The sequence below is a fragment of the Cyrtonyx montezumae genome, unplaced genomic scaffold, assembly GCF_038088225.1.
Source record: "Cyrtonyx montezumae isolate F1298 unplaced genomic scaffold, pur_monq_1.0 scaffold_29, whole genome shotgun sequence".
NCBI lineage: Eukaryota > Metazoa > Chordata > Aves > Galliformes > Odontophoridae > Cyrtonyx > Cyrtonyx montezumae.
This window is the reverse complement of record NW_027072033.1, coordinates 8,932,924-8,953,105: the sequence shown is the minus strand read 5'-3', so window position 1 is coordinate 8,953,105 and position 20,182 is coordinate 8,932,924. Positions and strand designations below refer to the sequence as shown.

The 20,182-nt window shown below is 39.8% G+C and overlaps 1 protein-coding gene across 1 annotated transcript in view; it reads left to right on the top strand.

Moving 5' to 3' along the window:
• The first annotated feature begins 591 nt into the window (after positions 1 to 591).
• The window catches only part of CHSY3 (chondroitin sulfate synthase 3), a 119,234-nt gene continuing 99,643 nt past the window's right edge, over positions 592 to 20,182 (top strand). Inside the window, exons 1-2 of the mRNA XM_065740660.1 lie at positions 592 to 1,361; positions 2,558 to 2,841. Of these exons, the coding sequence (XP_065596732.1) occupies positions 662 to 1,361; positions 2,558 to 2,841 (984 nt within the window). The 5' untranslated portion in view covers positions 592 to 661. The remainder of the gene's footprint in view (positions 1,362 to 2,557; positions 2,842 to 20,182) is intronic.

The window sequence follows — 20,182 nt, the reverse complement described above, 5'->3', positions numbered from 1 at the left end:
TAGCCATTCATGTATGAGACTTAAAGAAAAAAAATAACAATGACTGCTCATGGGCTTTAAGAGCCACAAAATGTGTGATTTTGCTAGAAAACAATTGGACATGCATACTGGATCATCAGTAACTTGTATTTGTTTTTGTGAGATGACAATTGGGTGCTAGGAACCATTATGGAACTTTATGGAATTTTGCTGGAGATGCTCAACTTGCATACGGTAAAATATGAGCATAAGGGATGAGGGCGATCAGAAACAATCAGAATGCGGGGCAGCTGTCGGCGGAGAGCGAAAAAAAAAAACGTTTCCTTCCGGAACGACGGCGGCGGGGCCGCAACTTCCCCGGCTCGGGCCGGGCACCGGCGATCTCCGGAGTGAGGCGCTCGGAAGCCGCAGAGGAATGCAGCGAAGCGGCGAAAAAGGGCCGCTGCCGTGTGGAGGAGGCTGAGCGGTGGGAGGGGCGGGGAGGGACCAGGCTCGGCTGTGACAAGGTGCCAGCGAAGCCGAGGGGCCGCCGCTAGCGCTCCGCCGCCCGCGTCGCCGCCCGCCCGGAGAAGTTTGCCTCGGGAGTACTGCAACCGGCAGGACCGCCGCGTCCGGAGCCGTCGCGGGAACTGGGGTCCCCTCTGGCGGGACGCGGCGGGGGAAACGTAGCCCCGCCCGCGCCATGGCAGCACGCTCGCGGAGACCCTGGCTGAGCGTGGTGCTGGGGCTGGTGTTGGGCTTCACCGCCGCCTCCTGGCTCATCGCTCCCCGAGTGGCCGAGATGAGCGAGAAGAAGCGGCGCGGCGCCAGCCTCTGTTCCTACTACGGTCGCGCGGCGGTGCCAGGGGCGGCCAGGGGCGCCGCCGCGGCAGAACAGCCGGCGGCCGCTGTGGTGCCGGACGGCACGGGCGTGCGGAGCAGCCCGTGGGAGCTGCCGGCGGCGGAGGAAGGCACGGTGTCCGGCCCCGCCGGCGTTGGGGAAGCGGAGCCGGAGGAGGATGAGGAAGGCGGCGAGAAGCGGAGCGGGCGGCCCAGCGACAGCCGCAACGGGAGCGGGGACTGGGGAGGTGCGGCGGGCTGCGCCAAGCCCCGCAACTTCCTCTACGTGGGGGTAATGACGGCACAGAAGTACCTGGGCAGCCGGGCGGTGGCGGCGCAGCGGACCTGGGCGCCAACGGTACCGGGCCGTGTGGAGTTCTTCTCCAGCCAGGGTTCGGCCGCTCCCCCCGGGCTGCCCCCGCTGCCCGTCGTCGCCCTGCCTGGCGTGGACGATTCCTATCCGCCGCAGAAGAAGTCTTTTATGATGATCAAGTACATGCACGACCACTACCTGGACAAGTACGAGTGGTTCATGAGGGCGGACGACGACGTCTACATTAAAGGTGACCGTGGGTGGCGGGAGAGAGGCGGCGGAGCACCGGGCGCAGCGGTCCCCCAGCCCCACGTGGAAGTGCCGGGCTCGGCGCGGGGGCTGCGGTTTGACGCTCCTCGGAGGCGGAGTGTTCAGCGCTAGTGAGAATTCTCTCGTGGCTGAGTAGCGCTGCAAGCAGAGCGGATCCCGAAATCCGCCTGCAAAGCTCCTGCTGTACTTCGCGGCATGTTCAGAAAGTGTCGGCCCTGGTGCCGCGTGGGTGTTGTAGCACCGTTAGCTAAGGGTGTTCTGCAGCCTTCTCCCTCGTGGTACGTGCTTGCCACCGCCTAAGGAAAAAGAGTGCTGTCTCATAATAAGAGAAAAAAAAAGCACTGTTATTTGTTATTCCCAGGGAGGAATGGCAAAGCAGGGGCATAACCGTGCATTATGAGCATGATGCAAACTGTAGAAAGTTACCTTGAGGTAACTGCGTGCTATTTGTCACTTGGTTTGTCTGAGTCATTTAATAGGCTCCTTTCTTGTCAGTTGTTCATCTTTGAACTGCTTACACACCTAAATTTATTTGGTTGCAGAAGTAGAAGCTGGCACTGTTGTCTTTGGGCTTAATTTTGAGGTGTAGTGAGCCTGTCTTTAATTGGGTCCAAGCTTAATTGAGTCCAACCTATCTGCCAACTCTAAATTTCAAGTAAATGCTAAATTGCATCTCTTGCAAAAATAGGTAAGCTGTTTAAAGGAAAATGCCTCATTTTTATCACGTTCCAAGGGGAAGAACAGAAAATTATTCTATATCGAAGATTTTTTAAATTTAAGCTTACTCTTTTCCAAAACCAATCTAATGAAAGTAATGCCTGGCGTTTTTCCTCAGTGTCTCTTCCTCCTCAACTTAGAGCCATATTGACAAATTGTCTCGCAATAGAGAGCTATAAACTAGAGAGGGAATGATTTCCATTAGTATTGGCTGAACTGAGCAAGGCTTTGATCATATTCTCTCTTCAGGCTACATGAAAATGCCATTGAAGTATTAATTGAGGATATTCATATAAAAAAGAGTCTGAGAAATATAAACTTGAATAAAGATATTACACTGTAGGTCATTTCCTGTGATAGCCTAAGGTGCCTGTTAGATTTCAGAGAAAAATCTTGAGATGCAGGAAAACAGGTGGCTGACTAAGCAGACAGATAATGGTCGTCTTTTCTCTTTTTCAGGTGAAAAATTGGAGGAGTTTCTTCGCTCTCTGAACAGCAGTAAGCCTCTGTATTTAGGACAGACTGGTTTGGGTAACATTGAAGAGCTTGGGAAGCTGGGGCTTGAGCCTGGAGAGAATTTCTGTATGGGAGGGCCAGGAATGATCTTCAGCCGGGAGGTCCTGAGGCGGATGGTGCCACATATAGCTGAATGCCTTCATGAGATGTACACCACTCATGAGGACGTGGAGGTGGGCAGGTGTGTCCGAAGATTTGGAGGAACGCAGTGTGTTTGGTCCTATGAGGTAAGTAACAGGATTTCTCACACAGGGTGTTTTGTTTGTGATTCTGCATCTTGCAGTGAGTCTGCCATCTCTTTCTGCCATAATTTTTAGGCTTTAATAAACACATTATTATGTAAACTGCACACCAAAGGAAAATGGTAGGTAAACTTGTGTAGCATGTGGCTGCAAACATCTATTGTTATATCTACTTGTATTTTTCAGTTTTCATTTAGTCATGGTTACTGCGGCTTATATCTGTGAACAGCCATGTTGTAAGTATTGCTATGTGATAAGTTGCTAAAGTGTTACCTGTACGTTTTCTATAAATAACTGTTGGGAGGATCCCTGCTCTATTTGATATATAGTGTTAAGATTGGACCCTTCAGAAATCGTTTTTATACAAGCATCTGGCAAATCTTCTATGGCACAAGTTTATAAAATATGTTGTGGTATTTGAAGAGGAATTGCTTGTATTTTCTTAATTATTAAGATGCATTTAAATATAAATTCTTATGAGCAAAAGCTGAAATAGGGTGTTTTTTTTTCTTGTACTGATAGGAAATTTGTTATATTGCCTGCGTCCATGATATACCTTCAGCAGTATTTTACTTAGTGAACCTGTTCTACTGAGCATTTAAATTTACTGCAGAGATGCAATGACAAATCTTAGTATGCTGAAGTCATTTTGGGAACAGATTACTTTAGAAAATGTTTCTACTGAATGAAGTTATAAAGATGTGCTGCAGCTCCAAAAAAGTTTGTTTGCAATGCTGTGACTAGGATTTAGGGCTATTTCACTGGAAACATTGTGTTTAATGGCAACACCTTCTTTGCAGATTAGAATAGATTGAGTGTACAGCTGACAGGGAGGGTGAATAGTGATAGCTAGTATGATTCATAAAATTTTAGTTATTTTGGCTGGTTCATTAATATTAATCTTTGCTTGTCCTTGTTGCACTACCTTGTTAAGCAGGAAAATCATTTAAATGGGCCACTGAAAGAGGTTATGTGCTATTAGAGACAAAAAGTAAGGAAAAATAGAGTTTGTGCATTAATGGGTTTTTTTTCTTTCTTTTCTTTTTTTTTTTTTTCTGAGAGGCCTGGAAAAAGGTGTCTGCTTAAAAATGGATTTGGTAGGCTACACTGTATGAATGGTGAATGAACAGTAAATCTTAAATCCCTAATGCAGACTTAGGGGGTGGAAAGCCTATTTCTTGTTCCACTATAGAAATGTGTCTTTAAAGACTACTTCAACAAATTATTTGAATTAAAATGTGAAAAAATATACCAGTTGCAATTCTAGAGCAGGGAAATTATTTATTGTGCAGACGGGGATCAGTGTTGGACTGGTGTTTCTTAATCAGACTTTTAAGCATTAGTAGCCTAATCTTATATTCTGATGTGTTTGAACTTAACCTGTGCAAGTTCATTTCAAAATCCTTACAGCCATTAATGCCTGCTTACCTATATAAAATATTAGAATTCTAGTAGTAGTACCTTAGAAGTTCTGTGTGTTGGTTTGTTTGTTGATATATTTATTTATTTCAGTCTTCTTGAGAAGAAATTTTGGGAAGAAAAGTGATGATAACTTGCTAATTATTTATTCTAGTATTGAATGTCAGGAAACTTTTGCTGTGTAAATGGGATAGAACAAAACATGAGGTTTTTATTTTTTTTGGAGAGTTGAATTACATGGCTGCCCAGTTTCTCATGGTAAGATTGGAGCCTGAAAATGTTAACTTCATGGAACTGATCTATATGTTTATGTGGATTCTGGAGTAGAATGGCACCAGTCTTGAATTTCGACTGCTCCTGACGGTCCTATTTCTGTATAATGAATAATAGGAAAGCAAACAAACGAGTTGTTGTAATAGTTGTTAATTTCTGACCATTATTTCTGTTTGTTAGAAAAATATTTGATGTTGTTGCATGTGCAAGAAATCCTTCTGAATATGCAGAAGGTTAAGACAAAGCTGCTTTGAGTGCTATCTGGGTATTAAATATGTCTGGAAGAAGAGTGGAGTATACTCAAAGAGCAGCCCAGACCTATCCGTTTTGAGGCATGAGAAATTGGAGGTACCTCTCTGCCTCCACGCAGAGATATTTTGAAGCAGACTAGAACATTTACAGGCTGCTGTATTAATTAAGATTACTGTTTATAAATACCTACATTTTGTATATTAAGAACTTAAAATATCAAGTTATTTTAGGCATATATTTTGCAGGAGTCTTTGGGAGAAATTTTTATTTTTTTTCTATGTGGCAAAGCTGGAAATGTAATATTTCAGTTTCAAAGAAGGCTCTAGACACTGTGATGAATCAAAGGGTCCTCAAATGTATTTTGTGCTTGGGTGTATTTTCATGCCTTTGTGTTGTATGGCTGGTTGTTGAAATAAGTGTGATACGCTACCTGAACTGACTCTGTTGTTGCAGGTTGTTAAATTAGACTGTGACAAAGGTTTTTCCCTGGTTTTCCCTGGTTCAGAGACTTTTTCCCTGGGTCACTGAAACTCTTAGTGTGTGCTTTTCCATTGCTGCTTTAATCAGCTATACTTTTTCTGTGCTGGAATGGATTAATCACTCTTTCAGGTACATATGCAAACACCAAGTCTGTGGCTAGGATGGACTGCAAAGTGAGTTCCACATTTGTTGTGAAGTCCTCTTGTTCTGAAGTATTGAACTAAGTCCTGCTGGGCTGCAAGATGTTTGTGAACATCACTGCTTTTGGGGAGGTTTTGAGGTTTGTGTAGCCGAAGACTAATTTGAGCTAGGAACAATTCATTCAGATTTGTAGAAACAGATTTGACTTTTAGTCTAGAGTTTTTCTATATGACATCATTTTGTTACTGGATTTATTCTCCAGGAACTGGAACTGGAAGTCTTTTTTTGTTGTTGAGGATGAAAGAAGTTGAGGAACTCAAGAAAACATGAGATGCTTCATCTTTGCCAGGTGCCTGTGGTGGTGTAGGTGAGCCTGACTGCTTCTCAGGGTTTGTTTTTGTTTCTGTGTAAAGGTACAGCCAGAACATTGTGCTTGCTTGTATACATATATTGGCTTACATTTATACAGGCTGGCAAGGGGAGGACTACAGTGTTATTTTAAGAATAATTTATTCCACCAGAAATAACAGGAAAAGAAGTGTTGTAACTGCTGTTTGGAGAATAATTTTCTGGACTTTAATCCCTGTTGTGCTAAATTGGAAGCCAGGGCTGAGGACTGATCTCCCATGCGCCATGTGAGTTGTGGCTGAGGTGATCTGTCTCTTTGTGTCTGCTAACAGTGCTCCTCCACTTTAAATCAGAAATTAGTCACTGAGTTGCTGAGAAAGTGGGTTAAAACAGTGTTTTTTGGTCAGTTCTGTACAGTGGAGGAGACACAAGCCTGCCTTGGGGCTGCCGATTGTCAGATGCTTCCAGTCAGTATTAATGGTGGCTGCTGCTGGTGGGCAGTGGCTACCCATTGCAGCCATTCTGCATGACCCTGCTGTGCTGTGCATGCCTGTGGTGAGCAGGGGTGAGAGTGAACCATCCGAACTCCTGCCCCTGTCTGATGGAGAGTCAAAGGTGTGGTAGTGCTTGGGAGCATCTGGGAGAACAGCATTAGGCTGGTAGCATCTTGCAGGTCAGGGATAACAGCTGAGCTACTGCAGCAGTGCCTCAGCATGGGCAAGAGAGACTGATGCTGTGTTGTGCTCAGGTCATTTCCCTCATGCTTTTCACAGGAAATCCGTCTTTGTTCTGATGTGTTTTTCAATTATATCTTAACTTATTCTTCAGTTTTGATGACACTGTAGTGATTAAGGTGTGATAAAACTGGCACATTCATCCAAAATGCCTCACTAAAAAGTCTCAGGGATTTTTCTTTTCTAACTGTTAGCATCTTCTGCTTACCCAGATTAATAACAACAGAGATCAAATGGGATATTTTGTGTTCTCAGAGTCCATATTTCAAGCAAGCAACTCTTCTCCACTAATTTTGAAGCCTAGAAATGCTTTGCAGTGGATGAGGAGGGTAGCTTGGTGTTAGTGACTCATACTTGTTTTGTTCTTTGGTAAACAGAAATGGAGTTAAAAAACAGAGATCATGTTCCATGTTCCCCTTTTATGAGGATTCTATTCTACTCTGTAGAGGGCTATTCTGAACAAAAACAAACAAACAAACAAAAAGAATGTCAAGAAGGCTGACTGCTTTATCCTTCTTTATCCTTTTCCCTTCCTTTTTTTTTTAACCTGTGTTTCTCTTGTTTAAAGATTTGTAATTTGTAACCTAAGTACATAACAGATCAGAAAAGTACAAAATAAGATGCACAGAAATCAAATGTTGTCAGAATATAGGCACTGTCAGTGACCCAGAATTTTTTTTTCTTTCCCAGAAATGGAAAGGTGAGAAATACAACAAAAAACTGATTAGTATTTTGGGACTTCTATTCCACTGCTAAGTTTTTAAGTCTTTTTTTTTGTTTGTTTGTTTTGACTTTATTACACTTTCTAGTGGAGAAAATAGGCATTAAAACAAGACACTGACTTGCCCTTTTTGGGCTTTGTTAATATGGTTGAAAATTAAGGAAGCAATCCAGCAAATGTTGATTTTATATTCCTTTGCCCAGGCATCCTTAGCCTTCCAAGCATATTTATTAAGAAATTCTCTCAAGGTTAGGGAAACTGGCCCCACATTAGGCTACTCAACCAGCGCAGGCTGGCGAGGGAGATAGGAGGGTTTCCCTAGCTAATGTTTACCTGGATTGTGACTCAGAGATAATAGGCAAGAGTGGGGCCTCGAGACAGAAGGCATTAAATTGAGGATTGTTTCCTCTTGTTGTGAGCTTTCTAAAATGCACCCACCCTTTACTCCCTTGCTCACTTCACTGGGGGAAGAGGCATTAGTTTACCAATGGCTCCAGTAGCGTGTAGCTGTTCAGGTTCCTCCTGAGATGCTTTAGGACCCCATACTTTGATTTTCTCAAGCTTCTTGAGCTTTTGTTCCAGCCACCCATTAAGTAACTTTTCTAACCTGTTTGTCATAATCCATCCATCAGTTCTTGCAGAATGCCCTTCCACCAGCCCAGAGTTCAGAGAATGTAATGTTTATGATCTGTATCTCACTCACTTGGTTTCACTGAAAACGAGACCTTTTTTGTCCATTGTCCTTTGGATTGGATAGGACAGTGGTAGGATCAGTTACTGTGCACCTTACTCTCTTTGTCTCCTGTCTAGTGGTGATGGCAGTCAAAGAGCCATACCTTTGGCTGTAGTTCATTAACTGTTGAGTGACTTCTCCCTGAGCCTACACTTTGTATCTTGACTGTGGAGAATTAGGGGTTAGTGTTCTTTCTAACACTGTCCAGGCTTTCTCTCCCTATGGAATGGCTTGTATTTTTCCTTGTAGTTGTAAACCTATAAGATTTAACAGTTCTGGAAGCCCCCTAATTAAAGTGGTTGTCTTCTTGGGGTCAGCAGACATCATCATGGATGGTTAATGTTGTGACTGCTGCTTTCTATCATACATAATTTGGAGATGACTTGTGGAAATAAACTCTATAACCCAGGGTTAGGTTATAAAGCAGGTATGTTTATTCAGCGCTGCACACCCACACAAACTGGGTGCAAGGGAGGTAGCTCCACCTGACTTGCATGAAGTGGAGTGAAGTGATACATATTTAAGAACAGAAGTCATGCATATTCACTGCATTGCTAAGAGTGGCATGGACTATTACATTCAGGTCCAAAAAATCATATCCATATGTATCACCTCAAATTCCTTTATGCTGAGCATGCACAGAGCCTCCTGGTGGTTGTGGGCATGGGTCTTGAAGATGAAGGCCTTTCATCTTGCTGTGTGCTTTTCACCCCACTGCAGTTCAAGGAAGCAAACCAGTTTCATCTGGTTCTCAATTAGACATAGTTCTGCAGTTTATTGTCTTTGTTCAACCACAATTTGGTCATCACATTGTTTTTATTCAACTTCCATTAGACTTGTCCTCCCTATCCCAGGTGGTTCCTTCATCAGTCTTGCCTTCGTTAATTGCTGTTCTCTTACCCTGAACCATCCTTAAGTTTCTTAACCCACTCTTACCATTAATCAGAGACAAGCAGCCTTCTGAACACTTTCTACTAATTGATCAACTGTCCCAGAAACGGCAAGAGGGTCTCCACTTTCTAAAAAGTTGAGTCTAACTGCCCAATAGGCAGCCCTATGCATTAAGGACCAGGGAGCACGACTGTTGCCAGTAGTTAAAAATAATCCTGGTCCACAGTAGCCTTCAGCTTCCTTTTCAGTTAATAGTATTTGGTCTCCACCAGTGAGTCTAACTCTCCATACATACTCTATCTCCATTCTCTTGGTCACTGGCCAAAATCTCTTTTCAGTTTTGTTAGTTCAGTCGCCGAGAAGGGAATTTCCTTAACATTCAAGGGTCTAGCTCCTCACTGTTATCAAATATATATTCAGTTTTTATCAATGGACACAACAGGGTCGGCAAGGCCTCTTAATTTATCTAATCCTGCCTTTATTTCTTTCAGTCCTTCCAGAGGATAAGTGTTTTCCTATGACAAACTGTGGACAAGAGTGTCCCTGGTGTCCTTACACATTAACAGTTACTTTAAGGCCGTTTGCAACACAGCTGTTCCACCTCTTTTGCTTTCTAATTGTCCCTCAAGGTTTGTTGTATGATTCTGCAGAGTTCTAACCAATTCCTGTGTTACTTTAACTGATTCTTGCAGTGCTTGTATAGTTTATGTTCCTGCAAAATGCTGTTCATCTCAGAACCCCACAGCAGCTTTTAAAGCAGCCCGGAGTACTACACAAATAAGCGATTACCCTTTTCCAGCTCGTGTATGAGCCTTGTTTTGTAGGACACTAATATAGTCTGAAACACTGTGGAAGTTATGTTGGTTCTGTTGTGCCCAATCCACCCCTGATAATGAGGGTCAAACACCATTCTTCACTAAGAAGTCAAATAACACATCTTCGCTTTTCGTAGTGTCTGTACTGTAACTCATTTCTAAAGATCTTCACAGAGAGGAGCAGAGGAATTTAAAGCTCCAGTGACCCCTCACCTCCTAAAGAGAGATATGCACATGTCAAACAAATGCAAATGCTTAAATCACTACTCTTCTGTTGAGTAGAGCACACAAAAGACAAAAAGGCTCAAACAACACTTTTTAGGTTTCAATATGAGGAATGACCTTGAGAGGTACACACATGTAATGCAAGTACTCAGATTCACTCCTCACTTCCCCAGGAGTACACATAGGAAAAAGTTCAAGCAATGTACAATTTAGTAAGCAGAGTGACACACATTTAAGTAAATATATATATATATCACTCCTCGCTTCCACAAGAGGTGCATACAGGAAGAGGTTCAATTTTACACTTAAGTTTCAATATGCAGAGTGATCTTTCTGGAGAGGTGCTGACATATGCATTATCAAAATCACTGCTTGCAACTCCAGAAGGTACAAATATCAACTGTATCTGGAAGGGCAACGTTCTTACCGTTGGGCATCCTGTCCTTGATACTATTTAAAAAAATGTCTCACTACTCACCTCCTAGAAGTTCATAAGTTCATAAGTTCATAAGTTCATAAGGTTGGAAAGGACCTATAAGATCATCTAGTCCAACCATCCTCCTATCACTATCTCTACCCAACTACTAAATTAAGTCCTTTAGCACCTCATCTAAACGCTTCTTGAACAGCGCTAGGGATGGTGCCTCAACCACCTCCCTAGGCAGGCCATTCCAGTGCCTGACCACTCTTTCAGAAAAGAAATGCTTCCTCAGGTCTAATCTAAATCTTCCCCGGCGCAACTTGTGGCCATTCCAGAAGTCAGTCTTATTGCAAAAAATGCCTCAGAAAGGGAGCTATGAGCCAAAGAATGAAAAGAAGGGATCACACAACAAGCTATCCACATTGATGACTGTATATATTTTCCCATTGTTTAATAGTCTTGTCACATCAACTTTTTTCTTTTTTTTAATGTATTTTAAATATAACTCTTTAATATTGTATTTGTTTTCTACTCCCAGTACTTAGAGTAAGTATCCTGAAAAGATCTCTCTTTAGATCAAATTGCTTGCCTTAGCATTGTGACTGTCTCCTGAGGTATAGGACCCCATACAAGACATCTTCTGCTTCTGCTGAAAATACTTTACTTGAATGTTGATTTTCCTTATATATGTCTCTTAATTTTCATGCAGGCACTTAGCTGAAGGACTTAGCATTTGGGTTGTTCTTTGTGTAGCCAAGGGTTGGACTTGGTGATGCTTGTGGGTCCCTTCCAGCTTGGGATATTCTATGATTCTATGACTTTGTCTCTCTCTGTTTTGAAGATGGTGGATCACAGCCGAGTTTTCATTTGAACTCCAAACGAGCATTAGGGATGTATTTGCCTTTGGTGAAGATAAGATGGTGTCTTGCTGTTAGGATACTGGCATGCTTAGTCCTGAGGAAGCAGAGATACCTACGCAACTGAGCAGCTACATTAGATAGTTACATAAATACAATCATCATATTAAAAAAGGCATAGTTATCAATAATCCTAGGAAAAAAAAATATGAAAATGTAAGTAATTAAGGTTGTAGCAGGGTCTCTGAGGGTGTGAGGAAAGGAAGAAGATGATCACAGAGTCCTTAGAATGTGCTCTCTTAACTATTTCTTACTAAAAGCTGCCTTGTTACAGAAATGCTAATTGTAGTTATCAAACTCGATCACTTGATACAGTTCTCACTGGAGTGGAAATGTGATTTCTATTTCCATATCTCTGTAGAACAGTGTTTCTGTGTGGATGTGTTACCAAAGTAAAGGGAAGTCATTAGACAAATATCCTAGTGAAGCAATTCTAGTGTTGAAACTGGGTCATTTTTCTCTTGTCCCTCGTGGTCCTCATTTGGGCCACCTTATCTGTTGCACTGTGCAGGCTCTGCTTATTCTCTGGCTCTGTGAGTGCAGTATTCAGTCAACTATTTGCTCTTCTTCCTGGAGAATCTGGAGACACTTGGCTTTGTGTTCAGATGCGCTGAATCTACCTTCTTGCCCCACATCATTCTACATGGTGAGCTTGGCTAGCAGTCAAGTTTGTAACGAGAAAGCAGTCATTCCTCGTACTTGCCTTTATTAAGGGCCTCAGGTGTTTACTGAGTTACTGGCTTAGTAGGTCTGCAAGAGCTGGAGGTGCTGGTAGCCTGGTATCAGTTGTGATGGACTCAAGACAGTGTTACCCACATCCAGCATGGAAGTATGTGCAGGCACATGTGAGCCTGCAGCTGTGGTCCCTCCAATGATGGAAGGCATCTAAACTATGGACTGTAGAGATAAGGAGCTACTTCTGAGTCTAATTAGGTATTTGCTGCTCATAAGTTTCAGGGTTGTTTGCAAATTGGATGTCCTGTCTTTCCTTGAGTGCCCTGTCAGGAAGTACTCCTTTAGGGTTTTTGGAGTATGCAGCTGTGTAATTCTGACTCCTGGTTCTTAGTTGCCCAAATGCTATAGGGTAAGTGCATGTGGTTTACCATCCATGATGTGAAAACAGCATAGCTGCTTTCCTTGAAATATGTTTTCTTCTACGATGCCATCAGGTATTTATGTGCAGGAATGTGTGGGCTGTGTAGCGTCTTTCTAGTCTGTTTTAAATGTTTGTACATCTTAAAGGTTTTTCTCTTAAAACTCTTTCTTGAATTACTGAAGCACTTCACTGACATACAAAAGGAAAACATTAGGAAAAGTTCTGAAATGATTTAAAATTGTCTTTCATACTCTATGTGGGTATGCTGAATCATCTCTCAACCTGTATAGAAAACACGTTTAAATGTAAACATCTTCAGCTTTCTTCTCATGTTCTTGTTTTATCAAAAATACATTTTCAAAACTTCTGTGCTATTGGTATATTTGGGGTGATACTTCTGTAAGAGTCTAGAGCAGAAGGTTAAAAGGTGTTTTTAAAAATAGTGTTCAGTATCAGATAATGCAGTTGTAACACAACTGTTGTAACAGTCATCTCATTTGTCATCATGTCATCTCTCCTGACAGTGCTTCTTGCATTATACAATGATTTTAAAGAGTAAGACTCACAGTTGAAGATCTTGTCTGCTTAGGGTCAAGAGTATATTCTGTGCTTAAAGTGAATCTGTGAAAAAAAGCACTAGGAAACGCTGACTCATTTTTGCCTTTAACCCTGAAGTTGTTATCTGCCTTCTGCTTTAAGGTCAAATCAGCGAAGTCACCTGGAAAGCAGCGCTTTCTATAGATATTCCTAGAATTTTCATTGTTTTCAAAATCTTTTTATTTCCTGTATTCTGAAGTGTAAGCTTCCCTTCCACATTAAGGTGTTGTATCATATCTTTCTGACAAAGTGTTTTGTTTTACTGTATTGCTTGAGCCTTTTTTGCAGTTATGTGTTGCAGACAGATTTAAATAAATTAAAGGGTGTAATGCTACTCAAAGCGTGTGCAACATTTTTCATGAGTCTAATAGGCAGAGACTTGGTGCTCCTGCTCCCTCTCAACCCCCAGAGTTGATGAGTTTTGTTACTTTTTCTAGGCTTTTTTTAATAACTCTTTTTGTCTGAATTGAAAATCTCGTGATAACTTTGTTCTGACTTTCCAGCTTAACATCCTTTGATGAGCTCAAAAGGTATAAGGTTTTGCTAAAACAGAAACTGCTCAGAAAGAAAAACTGGAGTTGTAAACAAAAAGAGTTTAACTGAAATAAGTACTAATGAAATCTGCCTTTAGTTACTGGGATGCTTCATATGAAAAAATGTATTTTAAGTTATTGTCCATATGTGCTGCTGTAAAATGTTTTTTTTAAAAACATGTTATTTCATTATGTAACAAAATATTTTAAAAGTACATTTCTTAATTTGAAGTGTGGCAAGAACTATTGAACTTTGACATTTTTTACCAGTGCTGTCTAATAGCTTAAGCTCAGGATTGGTACTCATATTAGTTGCTTTTTCAGTATATATTAGAAACTGGACAGCAAATAAATGTGTAGTTCCACCTGAGCCATAATACTCTTGACTTTCTAGGTGTTATACTTAGGAAAGACTTTTGGACTCCTTTTTAGAATTCTCTTAAAACATACATTTACCTAGCAAATAAAGAACATGTTCTGTGTGTTGGGTTGAAGCCTGGCTGCTGGTCTTGGGTGTGAGTTCCTCACTTTGGTGATGAGACTAGACTACAGGTTGGAATGAGCCAGCAGTGTGCCCTGATGGTCAAGAAGGCTAATGGGATCTTGGGGTGCATTAAAAGGAATGTGTCCAGCAGGTTGAGGGAGGTGAACCTCTCCCTCTGTCTGCCCTGGTGAGGCCTCACCTGCAGTACTGTGTCTAGTTCTGGGCTCTCTGGTACAAAAAAGACAGGAATCTCCTGGAAAGAGTCCAGCAGAGGGCCACAAAGATGACAGTCCTGGACTGTCTTTCTTTTTCCTGGACAGATTTTTTCATTTGTTTTAACTGAGTGCCTTGCAGACACATTTTCCACAGTCATTTTCCACACTGCTTGAAGTCTTATCTTTAGTAAGCTAAGCCTTTTTGAATGCTGAATCAAAAAAAAAAAAAAAAAGTTTAAGTCTCTTCTGGAATGTGCTAGTTTAACCAAGCAATTGGAATATAGGGGACTGAGAGACTTAATAAATTGTTAGCTGTGTTTTTGTTGCTTTTATTTATTTATTTTAAAATTACATTATGTTTAAATATTCGATTTAGAAACTTGCGACATTCCTTTTTATGTTTTTGAAATGGGATTATCATCTTTGGCATGGAATTTTTGTTTGCTTGTTTTTAATTTTGTTGTACATTTCATACTGTGAAGGTTTTTGTTTTGCTTTGTTTTCAAGATGACATGAAAATCCCTGAGTTTTTGTGTTTGTTTTTTTTTTTTAAACAACTGGTCATAAACAAATTAACATCAGAGTGGATTACTCATTTGCTGTTGCCCTTTCTGGTTATGGCATGTGTAAAGAAGCTACTCATGGGATGAAAGCTAAAGAGATATGGAATGTTCACACGTCTGTAGTGCAGTGGAAGCTCCTTCTGACCTTTTAAACTGTTCCAGGTATTAATGCACCTTTACTCCTGTAAGGTTTAGGAACTTATCTTCAAATTTTTCTTTACAGTTATATCTGTACCGTTCTGTTTTTTATGTGCATATATATGTTTTGGCTTCCTCCTTCATTTTAGCTTTTTAGCTTCCCATTTTTCTTGAAATATTTTTTTATCCCCAGCTACAGACTGTAGTGTGCCTGTTATCATAATAACTTTTCATCACTGAAGGGACTTTCTTACCAATGAGCTCTTACCCTGGCATAAGTACACAGCTTCCTATTTTTTTATTATGATAAAAGTCAGTGATTTTTTCAGTAACTTTTTATAAGATTTGGGAAAATTTTTATAAAGGATGTGATTCTTAGTTATGGAAATCAGGGAATTTAACTCAAATGGATGTAAGCAATGATAAAACATTTCGTCAAACAAAACTGTTTATTAAGCTTTGCTATTTTTTTATATTGTTGTTTCTAATTTTTTTAATTATGTAAAAATAATTCATTAAGTGTAAACCCTTGTATAACAAATGAAAACAGGTTTTCATAATTTTGATTCTTTTTTTTCTTCTACTTTTTTTTGTTTGTTTGTTTGTCTGTCTTCTTGTGGAAAGCACGGCAGAAATAATTGCACCTAACATAAGGTAGTTTTCTGGAATTAATGAAAAATAATAAAAATATAAATAAATAAATAAAAATACTGGAAAATGGTAAAAAGTAATTTTTCTTAATATCTGGCTATGTTAATTTTGGGGAATGTGTTTTTAGTATGTACAAGAAGGTCAGGTAATTTTATACCTTTCGTGGCATCTTGATGCTTTGAAGCTTGGCTAAAGTTACAGAGTGTGTTTGTTTACCTCTTCCAAACACTGGTTGCTCTTTGTACTGACAGAAAGGATTCTGCACTAAAACTCTGCATTGGAAATCCCTACAAACTGGTCATGAGTAGTCATGTGTTCATTGCTCTCTTTGAAGTCAGTTAGCCGTCATGCTTAGCAAATAAAACCTGAGAGTAGACCTAACTTCAGATTTGCTTCTGAATTCCTCTTCTTGTACTGTTAGCACGTATGTTTGATGATGGCAGCTCTGTGATAGGGGCAGATATGGGAGACATGCCGTCTTGCTGTGGTGTCCACCTGAAATGGCTGGTTTTCAGTCTAAGCATGAACACCAGTTATCCAGCCCAGCCCAGGCTTCCCAGTTAGCGTGAGAATGCACAGAACAGCAGGGATGGTGTTACATCATGTGTGTGTGGTGCTAGAATCTGGGATGTGGTGGAAGAAGGGAAGTTTGAATAGTAGACTGACATGCCTGCATTGTTGTGTTAGGAAGAGCTTTTTTTTTTACAGAGAATCTGCACCTCGTGTTTGGGAGTTCCATCCTCACAAGACTTCTCTTGTGAGATTTTGCCTTAAAACAGTTATGTTGGAGGAGTGTGAAAGCACTTATGTCTCCATATTGATCTGAACAGGATTTCTATTCTCTGTGGAGGCTAGAATATTGATAAAATGCTGTCAAAAATTCATTAGCTCAGGAGAGGAAAGTCTAATTGACACCTTCAGAATAACCATGTTAGATATTTAAGTATGTTCCAAGATATTCTATTATATAATATTCTCAGTTGAATAATCACTGATTAAATGGAGCTTTCAAAGTTTTCATATATCACAACATCTGTGATGCCTACTTTTGCATTTGAAAATACACTTTAGTATCTCTGCACGTAACTTCAGAAGTGTAGGAGCTTCCCATTAAGGGCTTAAAAAAACTGCAGTTGTCAATTGGAATTGAGTGCTACATCATAGTTTTAATAAAATAACTGTTTATTTTCATTGTTAAACATCATTTGGAAAATCTTCTTTTTTCCTTGGAAGTGTCCTTTGAAAAGATCTGTTTGAAGGTTCTGCATTAAAACTGTAGAGTTGCCAATAGAAGCAATCTAGTTGGTAATTTGGCTAGTTTTAATACCTGTGTTATCTTTAGTAAATAAATAATAATAATAATAAAATAAAAGATGCCTGAGAGAGAAGTAAGGAAGAGAGGGAAGGGATTTGCCATTTTCTTATTGATTTTCATTCTGTTGTTTAAGTTTAGCCACAATTACATCAACCATTTTGGAAAAAATAAGTGTTTGCAGATTAAGTATTACCCTCTACAAATTAAGTAATTGTTATCTTGCATGTCAGATCCATTGTAATCAAGCTGGTCAGTAACTAAAATGTTTGTTGTGTTAAGCGTCTCGGTTCTACGTTAAGAGAAATTTTAGTGATTAATACAAGGGTAGAATAAGTTGTTACTCTGTTATTTTATTTTTAATGGTTTCAAAGGGTTTTTTTTTTTAATTTTTTTAGTGGAATTAATTAACTTTGTTCACTGAGATTAAATACATCATAAGGAGAGATGTTCAGTGGGTCTCTTTTGGCATTTGTTCATTAGTACAGATAATTTTGAATACTTATGTGTCTAACAGGTTGATATTCCTGTTTATTCAAAGGAAATAACTAAAAATAATTTAGTACCTATTTTTATGCTTCTTAATTGCTTATAGTCTAATTAGTTGCTGAAGGACTACCTGATGCAAGAAGCCCAGTTTTCACTTGGATATTCTTGAACAGCATATGTGGGTGCTACTGTCTAAACTCATGAAGATCTAGGGCTGTGTCCTGTTGTATTCTTGATGTGTTGCGTTCTGATTGCTTTAAAGAATATTTATTGGAACATATCATCCGACAATGTATTGATAAATCTTCCTTTGTAAATACATTTGCAAGTCCTTTTTTTTTAAAGTTAATTTTATAAAAAGTGAAGCTTCTAATGTGCTTAAATATATTATGCACGGTTTTTAGAATGTGTATTTATCACATAGCAGCTCTTTGCTCTCCTGTATAACCAAGACTGATCTGGAGATGACTTATAAATGGTACTTTAGGGGAAAAAGATTCTATGAACCACTGAAAATCATCAATTTCTGAACCTGTGTTCAATGTTTGCTTCTTTTCCAACCATGTAAACAACAGAAATTCTATGTCTTCAATCCTGAATATATGAAAATATTTAAAGGTTTTACTGACTTTCTTGAGTAAACTTCAGTCTTTAAAATGCTGGTAATTAGTGATGGTAATCAGTGCTTGAATTATTGTATAGAAACATTTTTACTATTCTGTTTGTTTTGTCTTGTTCGTAGCTAGCACACACATTTAATGAGTAATATTCTTTATTTTCCAAAGCTTTTTTTCTTATTGTCTATTAAGGCACACAAACTTTCCACTGTACTTTCAAAAACAAACAAAAAAACCCTCCTACAGGCTTGCTGATGCATGGTTTACTTTTTGGTTCTTGGGTTAAATGCTCCCTGGCATTTACACTTGGAAACTTGTCCTTTCCTTTCACTTGTGAAAACGGAAGGTCTCTTCTGGGTAGACATTCTGTTCTTCAGCTAGTACAAGCATCACTTCCCAGCCTTCCCATTTATATGCATGGTGTGCTGTATTTAAATAGTAGGATTTTTATTTTTGCCTGTGCTGTGCCTCTGGAATACTGTGAAAGTATGATTTCTTCAATAACTAACTTCTTTACTTTCTCTTTGAAGTTCTATATGACAAATATATGGCCTTTTGCTCTTGTACCACGTTTTATTTACGTTAGAAGGCTCTTATTTCTTCTCTTATGCTTATTCCTGCGTACTGATAAAAGTTACAGAGCTTTCTTTGGCTAAGCAGCAGAATCTGTGCTTTATGTTCCTCTTGTTCTTTCAGGAACCTTGATTTTCACCCACTTTTTTTCATTTTTTATGAAAAGTCGCTTTTTTTATTTTTACTATATGTGATCAACATCAGATGTGGTGCTGTATACGAGTGGTCATCTGTACTTTTTACCAGAGCAATACATGTTTATTTCACTGGAAGCAGCTCCACTGCTACAACTCAGGATATATTTACCGCCTCAAAGGTTTTATCACACTATATATTTATTATCATTCTGCATTTGTTTGGTGCTGCTAGGTCAGTGTCATCTTCAACCATTTTCAAATACTGAGCCTTTAACTGACAGAGCATTTTATTTTTGCTAAAATTTAATAGGGTTGTAACTGTATGCTTAGTCATCAGCATTCAGCTTTGTATAACTGTGCTGTCTTATATGTGATATTTTATGAGATAGCAATTATGTTTCCCTATATAAAGAGAATGAGCTTGGTTAGCCTAATGTCTTCCACAGCAAGGATAGATGCTGATGCAGTGGGAGAAGGAATGTGCTGCAGTGTATGTTTACATCCTACATTGAAAATGTTCACAGTTCCAAGTCTACTTCTACCTCCCATGAGATGAATGATTAGTAAGAAAGATTTTATACTGCAAAGAGTTTAATAACACATGATGTGAAGCACTAAGTGCTTTCATTCTGACTAAAGGAAGCTATTCTTTGCATCTTACAGGAAAGCTGCCTTTGGTCTTCTGTGATTTGCCATTTCTTTTTAGATATTGTTTATTATAGAAAATAAATAAGCATGTAACTGTGATTCTGTAACTTACTGTAAATCTTCACTTCGTCTGGAAGAACTGTATTTAAACTCTGGATCTGAACATCTATGGAAGATATACATGCAGTAGTTTCCAGTGTTTGCTATACAGCCATTGCAGTCAGCACAAATACTGAATGAATACTGAACTTCACTGGTAGAGTGGTAGAGTGGATTTTTCTGTTGAATTATGTCAGCTGTGTAGTGTACATAGCAACATGTAGGTGTTAAAACTGCCGACTGAGCTGAGCATTCCATCTTCTTGCTTTGCTCTGATCAAGATTTCTGTCTTGTTATGCATTCTTCTAGTAGCTGCAGTGGGAAGCCTTTGTCTTATGGTCCAGACACAGTCCACGAGTTTATCAAGAGCTCTGTGTGGCTTTTTCTGTGTTTTGCTATTGGGTAGAACAAAATCATCTTATGCTGTGTACACGCAGGAAAAGACTAGTCTTTACTGTTGCCTGTAATGGATTTTACCTCCTGTCTTGAGGAGTTTCTGGTGTTGGATGTGCAGTTATATGCCACTTAACTCAGTACAGGGACTGATCTTCTACCATGAGATTGTGCCCTTGCACGGGGCTCCTGCTCCCCTTGTTTCTGCCCTTTTCTGTGGCTTTGCTCTTCATATTCTGTTGCCAGCTTGTGTCTTTGCAGTGACTATCGTCTCTGCTTTTAAAGTAATGGGAAAATCTTCAGGAGCATAAAGTATTGCTCTGTGTTACTGTGGGAGCAAAACTGTTTTGTTCAGTGGGTTGAACATATCTAGGAAAGAAAAATGCCTTTTTCAGTGCATGAAGCATGAGT